Consider the following 22,054-nt stretch of genomic DNA (forward strand, 5'->3'; position numbering starts at 1 on the left):
TCGTTTATCTCCTTCAAGAAACATACCTGGTGCCTTCCTTTCAGAGTGTTGCAGTGAATTTGATTCCTATTACTAGGCAAAGCCAATTCTATCTATCTATAGCCTCCTCTGTCCAACAGCTGAAGAAAACAGGTCTGTCATTTCTGCTACCATAGAAGATGTAATAAAATCTTTCTCAGCTGCTTCCTGTTCCGACTTCTGTCTACCCAAGTCAATTCATCAGCATAAATAAACACAATACTTTTACAAAATACAGTTTTCACCGCACACAAAAATGTATACTCTACATTAAATGGCACCCGACTTGAAAGCAAAATAGTTTTAACCGCACAAAATATGCATAACATTATAATGGCACCGACTTGATAACAAAAATACATAAATAAAAAGTAATTTAATGCACTTGAAATTTGCCCTAATTATATAGCTATGACCTCTGACCTACCACAATGGCGTTGTCATCATCATTACTTCTTACTTGGTTCTCTCGTGATTTTTCGGTGGTTTACTGGTGATGGAGAAACAATAGATCTTGAAATAGTCACATAGTTGCCTCACCTATAGTGGGGAAACAATGAAACAAAACAAAGAAGAATTAATCACAACCTCTATCAGTCATTCAGTATGACTGTCCTTTATTTTTGAGGAGCGCGATCGTGCAGGCGCTCCTACCGTGCACCTCAAAGCATAGTCGGGAGCGTAAATAACAGCGCTCCTTATTTGGAATTACGATCATTTCAAATAAAATAATTTACTCCAAGAACAGCTGTATCACATCAATCACTCTGAATAACTATCTATTGAAACAACATGCTAGTAAAGGCTCTGCGAACAAAATAGTGTGGCAATCGAGTTGAGAAACAATAACAAATCATGTCGGGTCATTGGGTCATCTCATCGTTCCGTAAAATACAAGTGCGAAGTTTGTTTCTCCACTAGAACGATAGGTAGTGCTCGGAGGCATGGGTCGGGGATCGCACATACGACCATTTTGTTTTCCATTTGCGTGCATGTTTTGAAGATCGGTCGATGTAATAATGACTGGGCAGAGATGTCGCTGTGGAAATTCTGAATTGTACAGTGCAGTAAACATTGTTAAAACAAGTGAGATTTCAACTTAAAGGACAGATTGTTGCCCGATTTGGTAATAATGTCTGAAAGAGCAATAGCAAGGCATTTAGGAATTTCCTAATGAGCAGTATTTTCAACTTGCAGATACTAAAAACCACCTACATGACCGACGCGGTACGTAACGTTTATCGCTTGTTGGTTCCAAATTGAGCTCCTCAAAAATCACAGGAGAGTGGTTTTGAGGAGCTCCTCAACAAAACCAGGAGTGTGATTGATGGAGCTCCACCAAATTTATATACGTGAAGGCCTGATAAGTCAGAAAATCTATTAAAAAAAAAAATCTGAAATCTGCATTTTCATACGGAGCTTAGGGTACTAACCTGTCATGTGTTATAGCTGAAAGCAATCTAAAAAGGACAAAATTTGATCAAATAACCCAAGTTGGAGGCCTGTCTGCATGGACATACAGATGCTAATACACAATCGAATTGACTTGGCACCACACATAGACTTCTCCGTAGTCCACTTACCAATTTTGCATACTCTGGCTATTACATTTAAGCATAGTCGCAACACCCACCATAAGCACCATTACCCACAAGCATGTCATTTGATTATAAATCTGGTAACAGTGCCTGTAATGATCTATCGATGCTTAGTGCATCCATGGCCAACTGGCTGTGGTTTAAAGCCGATTTGTACTTGATCGCTTTTAGAGAAAAGCGATTCTTACACATGCTCAGTGTTTACTTACATTTCTAGAGCGTCAAGACGATCAATCAATACAAATCGCTGAGGCAAAAACGACATCGCTTCTCCGAGTTGAAGAAATCTCAACAACCGAGTGCTCACGAGCGATGTCGCTTGATACATGGATGCATCCACCAATCATTTCCTAATTCCTAGCAGCTGGATCTATTATTTTGTTAATTAATTTACCTTTCTAGATCATTAACTTTCGGAGATGAATTAATTAATTGCAATAATTATTGACAGCAATGGATGTTCTAAATATGTATTTTGTGGCCGCTAATTGTATATTTTAATTGTCGTCTGTAATCGAAATGCAAAAGTGACAAGCGAAGCATCGCAAAATTCGGCAATTGCCCATCGCTCTCTAAAAGCAATCGCTCAAGTATAAATTAAACTCAATACTTGTTTATAATACTCACCACATTAACTCCAAAGTGAACATGAGAACACACAACCAACACAGTAAGCGCATATAAAAGAACTAGCTCTAAATTGCCAATATTTGCGGCTATGGATAAGACAGCTGATCCTCACGTAGGGTAGTAAAAGCCAGTTGAATCGACTTGCTCTGGTATCTGTCATTTGACAAATGATTAGACGGCACTGTAAGAAAAGAAAGATATTATTATATACTTCATTAATATATTCTTGTTCATTGATTGATTAAAAGTGGATCACATGACCAAAAATAGTTCTACCATCAGTACTCCTATCCGTAAATAGTACCTCTAAGCCGTAAATAGTATTTGCAATGTCCCCGGTGAGCCGTAAATAGTACCTCCAAGCCGTAAATAGTACTTTTGACCATGCCTTCCTCGTGCGCGCATTTGATGCAACGGAACAGTTCACGCACACGAAACTGGCATAACATGATTTCGCGCTGTTGTAATTGGTTAGCCCTATTTTAGCCTATTCGATTTTTTTTGAAGGGCAAAATATAGGTTGTGCTTAAATTGGTCATGCTGTTCACTCAGAGTTAAAACGTCAAATAATTTTCTTTTAACCAATCAATGAACAAAGAACATATTAATGAAGTATATAAAACAAATATACTGTATAAGTGGTAATTTTCGCGATTTGGAGTGAGAGACACATTTTCGCGAATACTATTTTCGCGATTGCTCAGTCCTTCCCTATACTTTTAATACGTCATTGCATATATTCGTGAGTTGGAGCTCTAAAGTTGGAGCTCTAATTGCGAAATTCGCGAAAATAAAACCCTCACGAAAATTACCACTTATACAGTATACTGCCTTTATTCGAAGTTCTGGTTAAAACTATGGTCCCTCGTTGAGATCAATTAATACTATTGATCTCACCTCGGCCCATAGTTTTAACCAGAACCTCTCATGGCAGTATATATTTGTATATGAACATATTATCAGTAAAGAGCCTCTGCACTATCAACAAGCAAAGAGCCTCTGCACTATCAACAAGCAATCTACTGTCCTTAATGCCTGCGCCTCACTGTCGGCATTGAACAAAATCTACATCATAGCATGTTCCATTCTAAACCACAAACTTTAACCTATTTCATAAGCTTCTGGTGTGGAACAGAATAAAAAAATCCAGATAGCAAAATCAACTCCCCATTAATTTCTCTTAAAACATAGTCGATCCAACAATGCAGTCGGGTTAGAGCAGGACTTTCCAAACCATTTTCCCTATGACCCAAATGAGAAAAGTTTGGTGCGACCCACAACATAATATAAATGTTATTTATTTACTGCAACTAATGTGACATGCGTGCCTGTTTAATTGCGTGCTTCCGAGAATACCAATTTTCATTTCACCCATTCTTCTACCTGAGGCTCAGATTTTTAAATTTAACACTTAACAATTTTGCCAAAGTTTTACAAAATTGCACAAAATGTTTTGAAATTTGGGGACATTTTTTCGAAAAAATTTGAAAAAACAAACAATATTTTATACCAAAATTGAAAAAAAAAGGTCCATGGTCTTCTTTTTATCTATTTTTTTTCTCTTTTCAGTAATGTGGAGCTTGATACAATTTCAACACATGTGCATTACGGTAATATAATAAATATAGTAATGGTTAAACTTAACTTTAAAAAGTTTGCTGACTGCATGGCAAAATATTTTGGAGGTACATTATTCCCCAACTGAAGATGTCATGCAAACATGGAGAACTCCCAAGTTCTCAATTCTAAATTCTTAGTCAGCAGCTATAGTTAGCTTGTAAGCGCTGAATTTCATTGGTTCCTGCAGTAGACTACAATGTCCGCCTTGTTGCGGAACACCCTTGTTGAGTTGCGCACTAGCTGTGCGTATGTAGCATGTTGTAAGCATTAGGGTGCATCAAACGCCCCCTATGTCAATCGATTTTGGAAAGAAAATTGGTTGACATAGGGGCGTTGATGCACCCTAGTAAGCATATGCCACACAGTATGCGCAACTGAATTTATGTTCACTTTAGAATAAGGGGAGTAAATAAACCTAGTTTTATAGTTACATGTATCTCATTCTTAGTCAATTAAATATTATTTAAAAAAATAATATTTAATTGACTAAGAATGAGAATAAACAATACAAATTTTAGTTTTTACAATCCTCTAACGTGTGACAGACAACAGGCAGGTCCAATATTTTATCGAAGATTGAACCTGTCTGTCATCCCTCACACGGGGAGGATAGTAAATACAAAATTCCTATTGTTTATTCTCTTCTTCAATACTGTAAAAGTGGAAATTTTCGAGAGATTAAGTTTCCTTTCATTGACCTATAGACGAATCCGACTAGCCAAGTGATGGTCAGGATTAAGTCGGCCATAGCTGGGGGCCATTCGCGCCAAACTAGCTTAGCTTGTTTGGATTGCGATCCAAGACTCCCACTATCGCAAGCGCATCAGAGCATGAAGCACTTGTGCCGTGTCACAGGAGTGGTAAACGCTGCATGCCTGTGATACTGGCATCGCGTAAAATGGATGGATGGCCCCCAGCTATGGCCGCCAGTGAGGTGTAGGAATTGTCAAGTCGGATTTGTGTATACACAAAAGCATATATTTGCCCATTGTTATTTACGCGGTAGCAGCTTGGAACGAGAAAAGTTCGAAAATAAACATAGCGTGAAAATGTCCACTTTGACAGAAGTTTATTTTCTACTTAGGGTACTTACCACTGCATTTGATAGTAATAAACCCATGACTAGACAGAACAATCTGGGTTCTACATCTAGGATATCACTTGGTGAATACACGGCCCACGTTGTAGAGGTAATGAATAGAATTACAAATGGGAATGTTGGCTCGGCAGCATCTATAAACCCACGGTTCTTCCCTGTGCCATCACGATATGACCTGTGATGCAAACGTTTGGAATCAATGATCATTAAGGAGGACAGAGTTGCTGATTTTGTTTCTTTTATTTATAACAAATTTTTTGATCAAAAGTAGTTATTACAACTGTTCAACAACAACAGTTTTTGAACTGAATGCTTTAGAGAAACCATTCTCTGTCATCAGCGGTGTAATGCTGTAGACTGACCAGTGGCGGCGCCAGGGAGGGGGGCAAATAGCCTCCAGTCAGAACTCTTGCCCCCCAGTAAAAACCCAAAATTGATTTTGCCCCCCTGAAATTAACTTTGCCCCCTCAATGCCCCTCCGAAAAAAAAAAAAAAAAAAAAAAAAAATCCTGGCGCCGCCACTGAGACTGACTGATGATTCGCTAGTGTTTCCAGTGTTTCAGATTTTTGAATTTAAATTGAGATTTTTTTCCCTCCCCATTCACATAACATCCACCAAAGTCAACCAAAAAGACTCAACACAATGCCCAAGAGTTGGCAATTCCAATTATGAAATACAAATCAAACAAACTGTCACTCAAATGTAAAATCTTGAATAAATTACAGATAATTAAGACAACATCTATTGAAAAAAAATCCTAACTGGTAAAAGAGCTACAATTTAAAGGGTGGTTCTTGAAGTTATTTAAATCTTGTGCTTCTTTTACACTTAATGCTCTGCGTGCTAGCCATGCGCTTCAATGGAAAAAGTTCAACTTTTGAAATATTTTCTCAAAATATCAAGAGTTATCTTAAGAACTACTGAATCAATACTAGGCTTGTTTGTACTCATTTTAATGCATTTTTCGTGCTGATTCCAAATATGGTCATGAAAATTTACATTTCTGAAATTTTCGAATTTCTAAAAAAAATTTGAAACTTGTCGTCTGCAGTCGACACCCGCGTGAAGAGAGTTAACATATAATGACGAAGGAGTATGAGCTGGCTGAGACCGAGACTATGTCTGGTACATTCCCCACATGGCTGGTTTTTATATAGTGAGACGTTTCCAAACCATTTTTGACCGCACAGAATCAAGTGCAATATCAGATATTTATTTAGTAGGGTTGGCCACGGTCAAAAATTTGTTTCTTGCTGAGGTGAAAGGACTTTGGTTGGAGGTTATATACAAAAATGCATTTCGAAAATTCAGCTGAAGTCTGTTGCCCCCGATTTGTGTTTTTTACAATTTTCGCCTATTTTGGAGTTAAAAAAGTGAAAATTGCCCTTAAAAGGGTGCCTCGTTGCCTTAATATACAAGTTGGTATTTAAAATTAATTGTATCATAAAAAGCCTTATCCTTGTTCTATCTACAAACGAAGTTGTGTTTAGAGATCCCTGGTTTTAAAGAACATGAAAAATAGGCTTAATGCAGATGATTATTTAATCAGAACAACGTTATATATAACTTTAAAAAGACTGAATTAAATCAGTTATTTTTTCACAAAAAAAAATCATAAACAAGAATTAAAGGCAGAATATTGGGAGACACATTTGTGATGCGATCAAGCAAAATCAGTCGTAACTCAGAAATATTTAATTTTCAGTTTCTTATAGGATAGTAAAAAGCATTTACAAAGCTGTATTTTGCAGATACCCCATTTTTCAAAGATATGAGCAATTCAAGAGTTTCCAAAACAAGAAGAAACAAAAGGGAATATTTCCTTTGTTTGGCTATATCTCAAAATCAATATTTCCGAGTTCTGACTGATTTTGCTTGATCGCATCACATTTGTCATCCCACTCAGCCAGTTCGCCACATAGGAAATGAATTATATGTGTTACTTTGATGACAGACAGAACAGAATTTACATGGATGAATTATTTTAACCTTTACTAATTCCCCAAGGAACTTGAGCCAAAAGTGGGATGGCCTCTTTAACAAACATGCGATGTTATGATCAATTAAGCGTGTGTATTGTAAATTTATCATGTACACAAATGTAGGCCGAGTTTTGAGCATATCGTTTAAGACCGTTCTTATATACTAGTCTCAGGGTTATAGCTAAGCAAATTTTAGTGCCGGGTCAAATTTATATGAAATGGTAAAAAAAATTTTTTGATAAGAATTGCTCATTTTTATACTGATTGTTCATTGATTTTGAAACATTTGAGACTGGAGTGTTGGGTATTTGGGCTCAAAATTAACTTGAGTGCCGGGTGGAAATTAAGAGTGCCGGGTGGGTCCGCCCGCCACTGCCCAGCGTAGCTACAACCCTGACTAGTCTCAATCCCAGCAATCTTGTGGTTCTTTTACACTTAAGATATAATGATGAAGGAGCATGAGCTGGCTGAGACCGAGACTATGTCTGGTACATTCCCCACATGGCTGGTTTTTATAGTGAGGTGTTTCCAGACCATTTTTGACCACAAAGAATTAATACGCCAAAAACACACTTATTGTCCCTAAATTTCCAATAAAGAAAATTACAGCATCACTGGACATGTACCTACCTGTATATGTTGTACAGGCTGATAGGAATGAAAAAAAAACATGAGCCTCCTGTAGAAATATATCAATCAGAAATATTAACATCAGTATAGACACAAATTATTACAAAAGAGGTCTACATATCAGCTTGGATAAGTCAGCATCATACAGCGAGTGGGGCAAATGGTCACGAGTTGGCAAATAGTTAAGACTAGATTCTTTGTCGTCTACATGGCAACATGTATTTGTGTTATGCTTGTAGTGACAACTGCAAAACTTAACATTCGTATCCGACGAAAAAATTCTCGTGTTACTTTGGTTGTGCACCATATAGGGTGACTGTCTATCAGCGCGCTTGTGTCTTGCGCCATTGTGATAGGATCGCGCTCTGAAGTTCTGAAAATATGTATTAATAACAAACATGGTCAAAAGGTCAATTTGGACACAACTGCGCAATCTCGGATGCAACTACGCAGTCACCAGATTTTTTCTTTTTTTAAGTTTCTTAGTTGTCAACCCAGCAAATTGACAAATGAGGGTGACAGTCTACATGTAGCAAGGAACTTATATAACAGCTAGAAGTGGTCATCTGTATACTGATGCCTGGCCGCAAATGTACATGTACATGTACGTCAGAGTTCACTTTTCAATGTGCGAACTGCAGTTAGGATAACAATTAACAAAAGCGACTGGTAAGCAAGTCTACTAAATGTCAAGTCGTCTGAAAAAATAAAAATGGCGGACAGATCGCCAGCCACTTTCCAGCATTAATATAACATATTTAGCCACGGTCAACATGGGGTCATCGGCAGAAATATTTTCCTAACATAAAAAACTAACACTTGCGCTATATGGTATTTCGCGATATAACAGTAATGGAAAGAAGAGTACAAATATATATATTTAATGTTTGTTGTGTTTTACATCGGACAAGTGACAAGCTCAAATGACGTCACAACGTAAACAAAGTACGAGTCATTAATAACTAATGAGGTAAGCCAAATATGGACGTATCCAAAAGTATGCTAATTAGAAGTTCAACCAATCCGAATAAGATCCTGGTATCCAAAATTATGTGAATGAGTTGAAGGAGGTTATGTGAACATGTACAGTATTTCAAATCTAGGGGATACTATTCCAAGATCTTTGCAGTCTAGCAAACGGTGCCATCAAATTCAAACCAACCAACCAATCACACTGGATGTAACATGGACAATCTAATCGTCACATATGGTTGAGATATTTTTGTAACAGGTCAGGGGTTTTCAACAAGTTTTGGATTCATTCTGCACTACACGTTTAGGCCAAAAAAATTGTTTGATTGGTGAACCTGACCGACCCTAAAAGCAGGCCCGACCCTAGACTTTTTTTTGCAAAAAACAGAAAAACAAAATAAAAAATAGATAATTCAACAACTCTTCCTATACCTTTGTACAGGAGCCAACCGTTGTTAATCCGTGATGAACCAACACTTTTACTGTAAGCGTATACGTGAACGCGAAAGCGAGACTATGCGTTACTGCGAGAGCGCGTAAAATTCGTCATGCCTGGAACCTTTGTGCGTATGCCAGCTTACAAGTTGATTCAGTATTTATCAGGAAGCGGCTAAACATTGCCGTTTTATTCTGTAGTTTTATTGCTGATATCAAAAGAGAAATCATCGAAGTTTTTGTAAGGCTGAGTGGCAATGATGAACTGACATTCCTCGTAAAATAATCGTGAATTATATGATTTTTAGCTTCTTTTCGTTGTTGAAAGGATTCAATCATGTTTCACCGTTGTTCATCACCGACGCATCGTTGTTAATCGGTGATGAACAACGGTGAAACATGATTGAATCCCTAAATAAATCAAAATTAAAAAAAGTAAAAAAAAAAAAAAGTTTCAAGGCCTTTATCAAACGCAATTTACAGCTTTAAAAGTTAAAAAAAAATCCTTACCTACCTACCCTATTTTTTTATGTTACGCCAATGACACAATTTTAGGCCTTATTAAAGGGGCATTTATTACAGACAATATAGTATTCTGGTTTCAGCAATCCAGATGTTTTTGCCAGAATGTCAAATCCACTGGGAGATTCAGTTATGTACTCACATAAACTTACATGTATGGTATGAATCTTCTGAAATTAAAACTTTGGAAATAAAATTAGTACCTACCGTAGACGGCTGCTAGGAAAAACCATCTGAATTCAAACCCGAAAGCATATGTCCCTTTCCAGATCTCATATCCACATACGGCAGTTATTAAATACACTATTGAAATAGACTGAAAAAAACAAAACAAATATAAATCAGTGTTGAAATTAAATCCAATGAAAAACACAAGATGTCAAATTATAATATACAAAGAAAGCTGGACACCAGGGGCCAAAATCTCGGAACAGTATCCCAAGTTATATCTTATGAGGCTGTGCATAACTGTGTACCACCCTTCATATACTGGGTGGCCATGCTACTGTTGTGTAGAACTATACTGTATACCTACCGTATTTCGTTAAATAGTCGCCCCCTCAAATAAACGCCCCCCACCACTTTTTTCAACCAAGATGTTTCAAAAATGCCGACATTTCCATGCTATCTTGTGTAGTAAGCTTACCAAGTTGCCCACATGGTCGATAATAGCGTCAATAATTGGCGAAAATCTGGATTGGAAACCCGGAAGTGAACCAGAAGTCAGTGTTTCTAGTTCATAGTTCGTCATTTTAGCGTGAATAAATTGACCTTGAATAAACGCCCCCCTGGGAAAATGTTACGCCCCCGGGGGCGTTTATTTGACGAAATACGATATGTGACCAAAGGGCATTCGGCAGATGCAGATATTTACAAAAGACAAGACAGCTAACTGAGGTGTGCCGCAGACACCTGTTGTCTCCATGCATTGCCAGTATAGCTAACTGCATAGATCTCTAGGTGGTTGTGGTCATAGTGTTATGTTTTACACAATGAAAAAGCAGTCGTGCAGTACACAGGCATGAGACTGCACTTTCCTAAAAAAAACTGAAAAAACTGAAAATGCGCGTGAAATTGGGCAAAAAGTACCCAAAACAGGCTGAAATTAAATAAAGTTATGGAAATTTTGACTATAAAAAACTGAATTCAGTTTTAAACTGAAAATTCTCATGCCTGAGTACAGGAGTCTGATACAGCCTGTTTAAGACCGGGGGAGGGGGTACTCAAGTTTGGTTTTGGTAGGGACGTGCGCTGAGAATTTGAAAGTGGACCCATAAATAGGCCTATACCAATTTTTCAAGAAATTTGGACCCATTGATATACCAAAAGTCAAAATTTTCGGCCGAAATTAACCCAAATTGTGTTAGTTTTTACAAATTTTGAGAAAATTTTGGCTAGATTAAGGAAAAATTGGGCTATTTTCCGAAAAAATTGAGAAAATTTTGAAAAAAGGACCCATTCATATACCAAAATAGGCTTTGAAAAAGGGGTCATTGATATACCAAAAGGCTGAAAATGCATCCCTGTATGGTCATTTGTACTGAGTACCCCCCCCCCGGGTTTACGATGATCTGCATCTTGGAGTTGAACTGACTGTGCTCCGTTTGGGACCCCCATATAGCATCGAATGAGGTCTTAAATCAGACCTATAGAGCACAGGAAGTCTTTGTTTAGGATATACAGGGGTGAACATAACTGGTACCTGTATATTCGCAGTGTCACTGTCAGGTTTAAATCGCTAACCTAATCTGGCGGGGTGCATACATAAGCCTCTACAAGGGCCAGTTGTCTGCATTCTGGCTACGCAGCCGCAAAATGCAATGACAACACTCGCAACTTGAGAGCAAGACAAGAAACAATGTACAGCCTGTATTACATACCACTTGACTAATATCATATCCCCATGGAAGATAGAGTACGCCGGTCAGATACTTCTCCCAATGCGACAGGGCAAAGCAGCCGATGATATGCCAGCATACCCAATATAACGTCCACACACTAGCCCCATAGTCTGTCGCCCCACGACCAAAGATACAGTATAGAGCTGGAGGTAGCACGGCTGCTACCACGCTATCGCTGCCATGATCAAAGAGTTCTCCTAGAGGAGTACTGGAGCCTGTACGTCTTGCTTGCTTGCCATCAATACCATCTGGAAACAAAAAGGTAGGTTTTGATGTCATTAGTGAGACAAGTATAAGGCTGACCTAAAATAAACTCCTCAACAAAAGCTTGTAAAGTTTTTCAAGCATCTATAGATTATTTTGACATGATCATATTGTGTTGAACAGCCCTCATGGCATTTTGCTGTGGGTGCCCATCCCCACTGCCGTAATGCCCTCAAAATATGTTCTTTACCCAAGGCAGTCACTTGCCGTACCCTGTAATGAAGTTGCCGTCAGTGCTCCAGCCCTGCCCCTTTATTATAAAATCATCTATCTATGTTTGTATGTGTTTTCTTCACTTTTGAGAAATTGCCTTGGTGCCCTTCTCAAATTTTCAACAGTTGCCATGATGCCCTCTTGAAATATTACAAACTGCCATGCTGCCAAGCCTTTTCAGTGAAAATCCAAGGCAATTATCAACTTGCCCTAAAAAAGTTGCCGTGCCCCTTCAGACCCTTAATTCGAGGGTTGGTGTTGAATATCATTGGATAGCTACTTTATTCCCCTTTACAATGACACCACATTTGAAACAATCATCTTTTTCACGGATGAATACATGTCTAGTGAATGAACTGGGGTCTCAAACAGAATGTGCCAACTAATAAACTCCAAGTTGAGGCTGTCAACTCTTACACATTTGGCATGAATCTCAAGCATCTCAAGCATAAGGCGCGCGTTTGTAAAATACCACGATTTGACAAAAAACAAATGCGAATTTTTTTATTTAAAAAAAAAAATTTTTTTTTTTAGTTTTTTCCAGAAAAAATTAGCGAAAATCAGACAAAATACCATGAAAAAAGTCAGGAATAAAAAAAAAAAAAAAAAAAAAATTGCATTTCGCATTTGTTTTTAATTTTTCGTGAGCTTTGAGACAAACCCTTTTTTTTTTTTGCCTAATACCTATCTGGATACTTTCTCATGGTAAGGTAAGGTAGATACATCTCACGTCATGCTTCATACAATTTGAGCATGCACAGGAAAAGGCAAGTGTACATGATGTATGACCAGGACTCTAGATAGACAGTTTTTCTATTCAGAGATGCCAGTGGTTGATGACAAAAATTTACCTGAAATGGTTGGAAATTTCCTGAAAATTTACTTTTGTGTATACTTTTGCACATAAACATCTGAGCAGAATTTCCTGAAATCAGGAAATCTGGCATCTCTGTTCCATTTGACTTACCAAGTGTATGGGCAAGAAACTGGAAACTACCAGACAAAAACCACACCCACCATGGAATCGGTGGATAATCAGGATGTTCTCGACTGGACGCACAGAATGACCAATCCAAATACGACAGAAGTATGTAATTAACAATTAGCATCACGAACCCTGTGAATGTTAGTAGGTTTGGTGCAACCCACATAGGCACGGTCTGCGGAGGTAAAATGCAATGCAGTATTAAAATCACATTTAACATGTTGGGTAAATTTGTCTGTTTTTCTATGTCAGACTCACTAAGTTTTTAAGTGCATCTATTTTCAAAATACTCGGCAGTGGGGTTTGACCCCAGCCTTTTTATTTTACCCCCAGCCTCTTTACTGAGGCAGCCTGTATACTGAAAATTAATGACCTCCACGCTTTTTACTGAGGCACCCTTTATACTGAAAATTCCTGACCCCACCACTTTTTCCACTATTTGTATACATTGATGATGTCACACACAATTTTGTTCGAGGTAAATCTAGTACGCCGAATTCAGCACCTATTTCACACGTGCAAGTCCAATGTTTTTCTCTCCATTAAAAAGTGTGGCACGCATTACAAAGTGCGGACTGCCGAGTATGTGCAAGAATACTTTGGAAGAGTTTCTTGTGGCGCATTGGTACAGTACAAGAAGCAGCATGTATACATTTTGGGAGAGCATTGCTCAGTGGTTAGTGTTCTCGCTTCTGGTACCCGTCCCGAGGTCCCCAATTTGATTCCTGGTGGTGGAAAACGTACTGGGATATTGACTTTAAAAAAAAGTGTGAATTTAATTGGCAACATCTGTAGATTAAATTCAGACTTCTGCTCTCCCAATTGATCATTTAGAGTTGTGTATTGTAAATGAACCATGGGAGAATTCTGTCCTTCGGAGGGTATGTTAAGCCGTTGGTGCTGTGTACAAGAGAGCCACCTGCTGAGCATACATTGTACCTGAACATGTAGCTCACAGTCAGGTTTGAGAACAGTAAATGTGGAGTGTTAACTCCTGACTGTTTTAACCTGTCACTCCCCGTGTTCAAATGAACCCCAATGGACTTGGGTTACACAGCACAGGGTTACCCAATCTGAACAAATCAAATCTTATCAAGTTTTCAAGGCATTGCTGCTTCCACATCTTTCTACATCAAATTTAAAATAGGAATTTTGCATATATCTTGATGCTAAAGTATTATGCTTCCACCTTGACGTGCATCATTTTACCAGCGGCAATTTCACTTGCAGAATAATGTATTCAGCATTCAAAATAAGCCCTATGGCAGTGCAATTGGCACCCCAAAATTCACCTTTTGCGAAATAACTTTAAAAGTGTGGTGCAAAATTGCAATACCACATTTACTGATTTTATGTATCAATTGTCTGAGACTGCACTTCAAATTGCTCTGCATCAGATAAAACTTTCAAAATGGGGTTGCAAAAAAATTAATTTAATGTCTGAATGTATTATTTATTCATAAAATTAATTTACAATTTGAGTTAGAATAGATATATTTTCACTGTGTGCTTACCTTTACTACAGCATTCCAAAATGGATGCATCACATACACAGAGAGAGGCGAAGTATCCACTGCATTGTACTGAAAAGACAAATATAGACAAACAAGTAAAAAAAGATCCTGGAGAAAACCTGCGAGAGCGAGCATGGAATCGGGATAAACCAAGTGCACACGAGTCCTTGGGCCGCGCCGGGGCTTCAACCCGGGACCTCAGTGGTGCAAGGCAAGGGAATTACTGCTGCGCCAACTCGCTCCCCCATGATGCAATATATTTTAGGCTTTTAACAATGTGCCTATGATGTATCAAACCCCAAATCGTGATATAGCAAGCACTAGTGATGCCCAGCCCTATACCAGGGCTATGACACTCTATTCACGTGGTTTCTTTTCCAACGCTAAAAGATTACGAATTTTGGTGGTTTGTAAATGAAAAGTGTCCGCACTATCGATTGATTACGTAACTGTTATGAATAATTTATTAGTTTTTCAATGCAATCGCCTCGACCCATTAATACATATTATCTGTATTTATCAAAGTACTTGGAATAGCAATCTGGTGAGTTCACTGAACTACGCCCAAATACTGATGGAGTTTTAATGGCGCTAATCCTCTCCATACACAGATGAACAAATACAATATAGGAGAAGGTCAACACATATGACCTCCTATATGACATGTTATATGAGATGTACAACAACCTGAATATCATAAAGATCAGTGTTCGTTTGTGCATATGAACTGCATATTTACAATACTAAATATTACTCGTTATATATTATGTCAAATATTGGTATTATGACAACACGGTATATACATTGTATATAAAACGACTAATAGATCCTACTATCATGGCGTCAGGTCATTGGTTCATCATATCCCGTATGTTTCTTAAAATTCATTCATATTTGAGACAAATTTCTGTGCCCATTTTATAGGCGTACAGGTGGATCCGGTTTTTTGTCATTTTCATTACTTTTTAATGTAAGAATTAAGGTTTTCCACTGCACGGAGGCCACTATGTGATACTAATTTAATGCTATTTGTAAATGAATGCGGATTCCCGGTTGTTGTTTTTTCCACAGTGTGACAACTGTCCACCCATCCAGACAACATCGTCACATAATAAAACGTCTGTATTTATACGATGAGTAAATATTAAACTGAACTTTGCCTTGGAACATTGTGTAAGGCGGTGTAAGATTTTGTGGGCGCCCTCAACATTATTATCCTCTTTGTATCCGTAAATGACATGGCATAGACTGTGTGAATTCTATGAAGACTACTTATACATGGGGTCATATCCATGGACACAAGTAACGATAATTGACAACACGATCACGCGACTGTATTTAGGGAGGCTAACCACTAATAATTAATAATGCCGGGTAGGGCCTACTCCTGGGTGACTCGTGTGGGCAAGGACGCTTAGGACGGTGACCAAATGAGTCTCAAATTTCACCGGGGAGGGGGGAGGGGCACTCAAGTTTGATAATGTAGGCCTATACGCATGTGTGGCCAACTTTTTAAACACCCCCTAAAGCGAGTTTTACCCTACCAGCAAATTTAGGATCAATAGGCCTAAGCTAACTTAATACACTATAAGGAAGTTTTGGATGAGAAAACTGACATTTTGATGAGAAACGGCCAAAATGGTGAGAATTTAAATTTTCTCATTCTTTTGGATGAGAAACTTCCTGGTGTGTGTGTCAATCATTATTGTCTTATTAAAATCCGGGACTTTGGTTGACCTGTGCTAGACTCCAGCACATGTTAATGGACGCAAAGACAGTTTTGGTAACACCATGGTCGCAGAACTGCAAAAAAGCTCAAAAACAGATAGTAATGAAACCAGTTTTTATTTTCCTTGCTCTAGCGAGTTCACAGAGAATGATCTTATAGTACAATGCAGCGTGGGACTCTAGCTGAGGCGTAGCCTGAGTCAAAGCGGACTCCAAGAAGGGCTCTCCATACACAAATGAACAAACACAAAGGAAAGTAGTCTCCTCCGTGACCAGCTTGATTTCGATGGAGCGAAACCAAATTGGCTGCAGAGGAGACGGGTAATTTTGCCATGCAAATGAGGTGAGTGCCCTCTCAAGAATAACTACTCTCTGCCTATACGTCCACCACCCTCTAACCCAGAAAATCAGGCACTGGTGGGGATTAATAGCAATAACCTGCGATTTCATACTTGTACTAGGGATTCACCAGTTGGTGCACCTGGGGCATGCAGCACTTTGTAACACAGTGTGCATGCAATTTTCCTCGTCATTCCTGTGCAATCCATTATCACTAAACTTTGCTTTACTTTTGGAACATCCAAACCTTGGCAAAAGCAAGCAATGGGAAGAAGGGATCTATTGCAATCTAAAGCCTCCAGCATACTTTCCTGCCGCTTGCCGCTGCGGCAAGCGGCAGGGCGTTTCAACCAATGACAAACCTTTATTGTGTCCGTTTGTCTGCAATGCGTGTGCGCCACGCCACTCAGCGGCAGGGTAGTATGAAACCAGCATTGGAGTGCCGACTGAGTGGTGATGTCATACCGTATACACCATACATCCCTAGCCTTTGACAGTATATTGGTTGTTCTATTTTGTGCACATAATTTTAGGCCTATATCAAAATGTATATTTTGTACAATTGTACTACTATCGTTTCTAACCTACATTGTATAGCGTTTGGAAGGGTCTGTTATCAAAGTGTCCGCAAAAAAATGATACAGAAAAATGAGAATATTCATGCCGGAACAGCCCAAAAACCTTACCTCGATCATAAAATCCACCCAATGCATGTCATAAACAAATCATTAAATTCATTTTGTAAATGTCAGTGATTGTCTTCCTGTATTGTTATTGCACCTGCGAGAGCAGTTGTCAAGCTGAATTTATACTCGATCGCTGGATCACTACATGAAATCACCTCTCAAAAACCTCAACATGGTTGTTAAGAATCGAGCACGCTGACTGGCTTAGCAATACAATGTAGCCCGAGGTACTCACACCTGACACCTCCGTCACTACGATTTCCACTGTCCTTCTCCGTACGAAGGTCTGAGATGTCTACCTTAAACCTTTCCAGGGTACACATAAAATACCACTTTTTCTCATAAATAACCACTTCCTACCATTCCTCACGTGAAGATGAGACTTAAACAAAACATATTTGGTGCATGTTCGTAAATTTTGAGCACATTTGAGGATGTAAAAGACCAGACTTGTGACCGTTATAAATCGCCGTGTTTTGAATTCTTCCTATAATTAGATGCCGTCAGTGTGGCGTCATCACCGCGACATGAGTTCAAGGTGCCCGACTTTTTAACATGGTACCGCGTTCATGGCCCTATGGTGAGGAAGGAACAACTAGGGCCATGATGTTTCGGGCTAGCTTAGCAATTGTCCAAGTACGGTAGTTAAAATTGTATTTTTTGCAACCCAATTACGTACTTCGCTTTTCGGGGTCCCATTAATTTTTTTACACTACCGGTACCAAAGAAGGCCGTCGCGTTCATTGATTGGATTAAGATTGTGGAAAATGGATGCAAGCAATCACAAAACGTCAGAATTCACCACATCATACATGCGGTCCGCTGAGCATGCGTGGGAATAGCATTTCTGCAAAACGATGACGTATGATGTGACCAGACTGGGTATAAAGCCATGGGGGTAGATCGGGGATCAGCGACAAGTTTTGCTTTATAGGGTCTTTCTGCCGCTTGCAGCAGAGCGGCGTGACGCTTCATCATGCCGCTTGCACTTGTCTACAAGCAGAGCAGCATGCAGCTGATGACTCTAAAGGCCACTCTTGCCACCGTGGCCATGCCAGCATGGTCGCACCGCTCCAAAATCATATTCTGTTCTCATACGTCAGAGCGGCACCGCTCCGAGTTGACTTGAATTCAACTCCCAGCACAGCAGTGCTTGCTGTCGCCGCGGCAAAGCCTAGGGGTGGAGTGATCGATATATTGGCTTGCCGCAGGTCACTGCTAGATTCTGGTCCGACTGTGCAGTGAGGCAACTTAATTCATCTTCAGAGCGGCAAAGCGGCAAGTGGCAGGAAAGTGAAACCAGCCATCATAACTCCATAAACATAAAAGCGTGTACATGTCTTAGCCCGGCCCGGCCTAATTTTACACAGGCAGCACAAATATCTGTTTTGGACGCGCATATTTTTGCCATCCGTCGGAAACTTGCATCCACATGAGCGTCCCGCTAGATGAGTAAATGGGAGCGTTCACTAAAATAGGAGGAGCTATAGGAGGAATTACTGAACAGGTAGAATAATTGAAAAGGTAAATTTTATTTATCTAAACCAGACTCTCCTTAGGCCAATATTTCCTTTTTAGCTTCTTTCTTTCTTTTGAATTTCTTCTACATGGGCCACTTTTGTTCCATTCCTTTTTTTTTTAATTTTTGCTCTTTCTTTCTTTCTTTCTTTATTATTTTTGCTTCCTTCCTTCCTGGCCGTATATTTATAGTCTTCGTAGACCTAATCCCGTTTTCCCCGCCGATATCCCATCCCGTATACATAAACTATATCCCAGTACGCAAGTTGGCTATGCGCACCTGTGCGTGCGGGTCAAGTGGCGCGCGTTGTGTACGCCGACGCGCTAACGACGCGATTTCTGCTAGATATGTGGACGCGTTGGTTGGCATACCCCGTAAACAACAATTACCCGAAAACTCACTTTTTTACTGATTTTGAGGCCATTTCTTGACCGTTTTCAAGCAAATAAAGTTTAAACACGTTCCCGTATATATTTCTTGGTCTCCCGTATGAATTTGGTGACATTTGGATTGAAACTGACGGAGCCTTTGACATATGCCACATACAACATTCCCCTATTTATAGTAAGACTCAGGCGCGACAAATCGCCTGTCCGAGCAGCCGGGGCAATCACATTTTTGTCGGGCAATTAAAACTCTGAAGAGCTGTGCCCGATCGGGCAAGTCTGAATTTAAACCAATTAAAGCTTGTTGATAAAAAAATAGAATATTTCTGTCCAACTTGGCGTGTTCACAGAAGTAAAAAACAGTCAAAACAAAGTAGAAAACTTCTTCAAGCGGAACTCTAATTTAGCTAGGCACTTCATCGTATCCCACACCAGACTTGCAAACATATATGCTAATGAACATCATGGCATTACGTGGCGTATTAGAAGTTTGGCCAATTATAGAACCTGTTTAGTGCAAATATCATGGCGTCAATGATGTCAGCTGGTCATGTATTTGCATATGAGTGAGATTGAGATGTATTAGTGGTTGGCGAAATACGTAAATTGCTGTGACTTTACTGACAAAATTTCACATAAAATACACATTAGAAACAAACAGTTAGTGAAATAAGTGAATAAAATGTTTATTTTTTATAGCGCATTTCATGAATACTCATTTATTTATCAACTTAACTGAGAAAAATATCGGATTTCCGTAAGAATGAAACTGCCAAATTCGGCACACTTACGGTACTATGCACTGCACTGCATGATGAGTACGGTATGTAACTTTGTTGACAATTGTTGCCGGGAATATGGGTTAATTTCGGGCAATTTCGGGCAACCAATTTTTGAATATTGCCTGCCCGATCGGGCAAGCTAAAAATAAAATTTGTCGCTGCCTGGTAAGACTAGCGGGACACCAGCGCTACTGCTGGGTCCCGCTAGGTGAGTATTAATGGGGCGTTCACTAAAGCGGGAGGAATTACTGAACAGGAAGAATCATTGAAAAGGTAAATTTCATTTATCTGAGTCTGACCCTCGTTAAGCCTAATTTTCCATTTTAGCTTCTTTCTTTCTTTTTAGTTTCTTCTACATGAGCCAATTTTGTTCCATTTTTTAAAAACATTTTGCTGCTAAGCTTGCAAATTTCCGTTACCATGTTTTTTATTTACTCAATCCCGTTCCCGTTATTTTCTAAATCTGTCCTTTCTTACATTTCCCTGTTGGCTTCATTTTTTATTTGCTGCTTAGCTTGTGATTTCCTGTTTTCATGTTATTTATTTAGTTCTGTCCTCAGTTTAATAGCTTTTTTCTTTCCTTCTTTAGCCTATTTTATTCCCGTTTTCATTTTCTTACTGTGACTAACTATAACCCACATACTCGTAGGCCTACCTGTTTGTCCTCATTTCGTTTTCTTTTTTAATTACAGTAGGCCTATACCTCTTCATGTTGTTTGTACTTTTTAACACTTCTTTTTCCCGTATTTATTACGCCTACGGTCGGTCGTTCACCCGTATTATCATTCATTACGTGACTCTGCGTCGTTTACACGCGGCATGGCGTAGTGCTGCGTTACCCTTGGTATCGCTGCGCTTCGTGAATGCTTGGCATTAGATCGCCCATACGACGCGCATGGCTAGCTTAACAACTGACTCACTTACCCAGCATAGCAACGGACCACATTTTCACTGATTTTGAGGCCAATTCTTGACCGTTTTCAACCAAATTTTCGCATTACCGTCTCGGTATATTCCTCGATCTCCCGTATGAATTTGGGTGACATTTGGATCGAAACTGACGGAGCCTTTGATTAACCCAGATAGATACATACAACATTCCCCTATTTATAGTAAGATTCCTGTAACAAGAACCCAACCCTGATCATGGTGAGAGAGCGCAGAGGCCAGAGCATGTCAAATTCAACAACCCTGTTGATAAGCTTAAAATAAATGCAATGTATCCTTACTTACCTTGTATTTATCAAAGCCTTTAATCTGTTTATCAGACAGATATTTAGTATTTAGTACCCACGACATTTTAGTATTTCAACTTCTTTCAAACATAGAACTTTACAAATAAAACTAACACTGCACAGACTGCGAAATTTTCGCACGATCGTAATCGTCTGATCGTGTGTTAATTGTGACCTGTGACACGCCAATGATGACCTGATCATGATTCATGACCTCTATGACGCGCAATCGCTGCCATAAATTGAGAAAACGTACTTTGTCGCGAATTACAAGAAACGTGGACTGAGAGGCCTATGTTTGGCTTTTTGTGACTTTTTTTTTCAATTTTTACCCACAAATGTCAAATAGCCACTCAAGTAGGCCTATATGGCATAGTAGTGGTGCAATTATGTGTAGGCCAAAGGGGGGGGCTAGCGATTTTGGCAGGTCGAAGGGGGGGGGGAAGCGATTTTTGGCACAGATATTTTGGGCACCATTTCTATAGGTGTAGGAAAATGTTAGGAACACATTTAAATATGCAAAATTTTCTTTTTTACTATTTTTACTGAATACTAGTAGGCCTAGGCTAAGTAGTAGGCCTAGGCCTATAGCTGAAATAAAATGCAGGCCTATGTTTTCATTGTCCCCTGCGCGAGATATATATTTTCGAATCGAATTAGGCCTATTGGTTCTAGGCCTATATCTACTGAGAATCAAATTAAAATTTCAAATGTTGCGACATTTTGTTTTGGTTTAATTTGGGACTATAGGCGTTAATTTGGGACTATGAGATTCTAAATGCTAGGTATAAAGAAAATAATGTAAAGTTGTAAACTATGAGATTCTAAATGCTAAGTAGCCTAGATATCTGCGAAAAAAATCCTAAAACTCGCACGGTTACTCTGCGCGAATAAAAAAAAATCGGCATTCGGCTTATATGCCGCGCCATTTAAAAAAAAAAAAGGGGGGTGGAAGAGGTAAAAATAGAGAAACAGGAAGATGCGGAAAGTGATGA

The 22,054-nt window shown here is 39.1% G+C and overlaps 1 protein-coding gene across 1 annotated transcript; it reads right to left on the reverse strand.

Moving 5' to 3' along the window:
- Positions 1-430: 430 nt before the first annotated feature.
- On the reverse strand, positions 431-21,209 carry LOC140165868 (ethanolaminephosphotransferase 1-like). The gene is given in 10 exon segments (XM_072189208.1): positions 431-558; positions 2,244-2,345; positions 2,347-2,427; positions 4,960-5,140; positions 7,579-7,627; positions 9,715-9,823; positions 11,388-11,656; positions 12,853-13,045; positions 14,385-14,453; positions 21,058-21,209. Coding segments are annotated over 10 exon segments (1,203 nt in total). The 5' UTR covers positions 21,124-21,209; the 3' UTR covers positions 431-474.
- Between the last annotated feature and the right edge of the window lie 845 nt (positions 21,210-22,054).

Source organism: Amphiura filiformis, chromosome 12, assembly GCF_039555335.1.
Source record: "Amphiura filiformis chromosome 12, Afil_fr2py, whole genome shotgun sequence".
NCBI classification, from domain to species: domain Eukaryota; kingdom Metazoa; phylum Echinodermata; class Ophiuroidea; order Amphilepidida; family Amphiuridae; genus Amphiura; species Amphiura filiformis.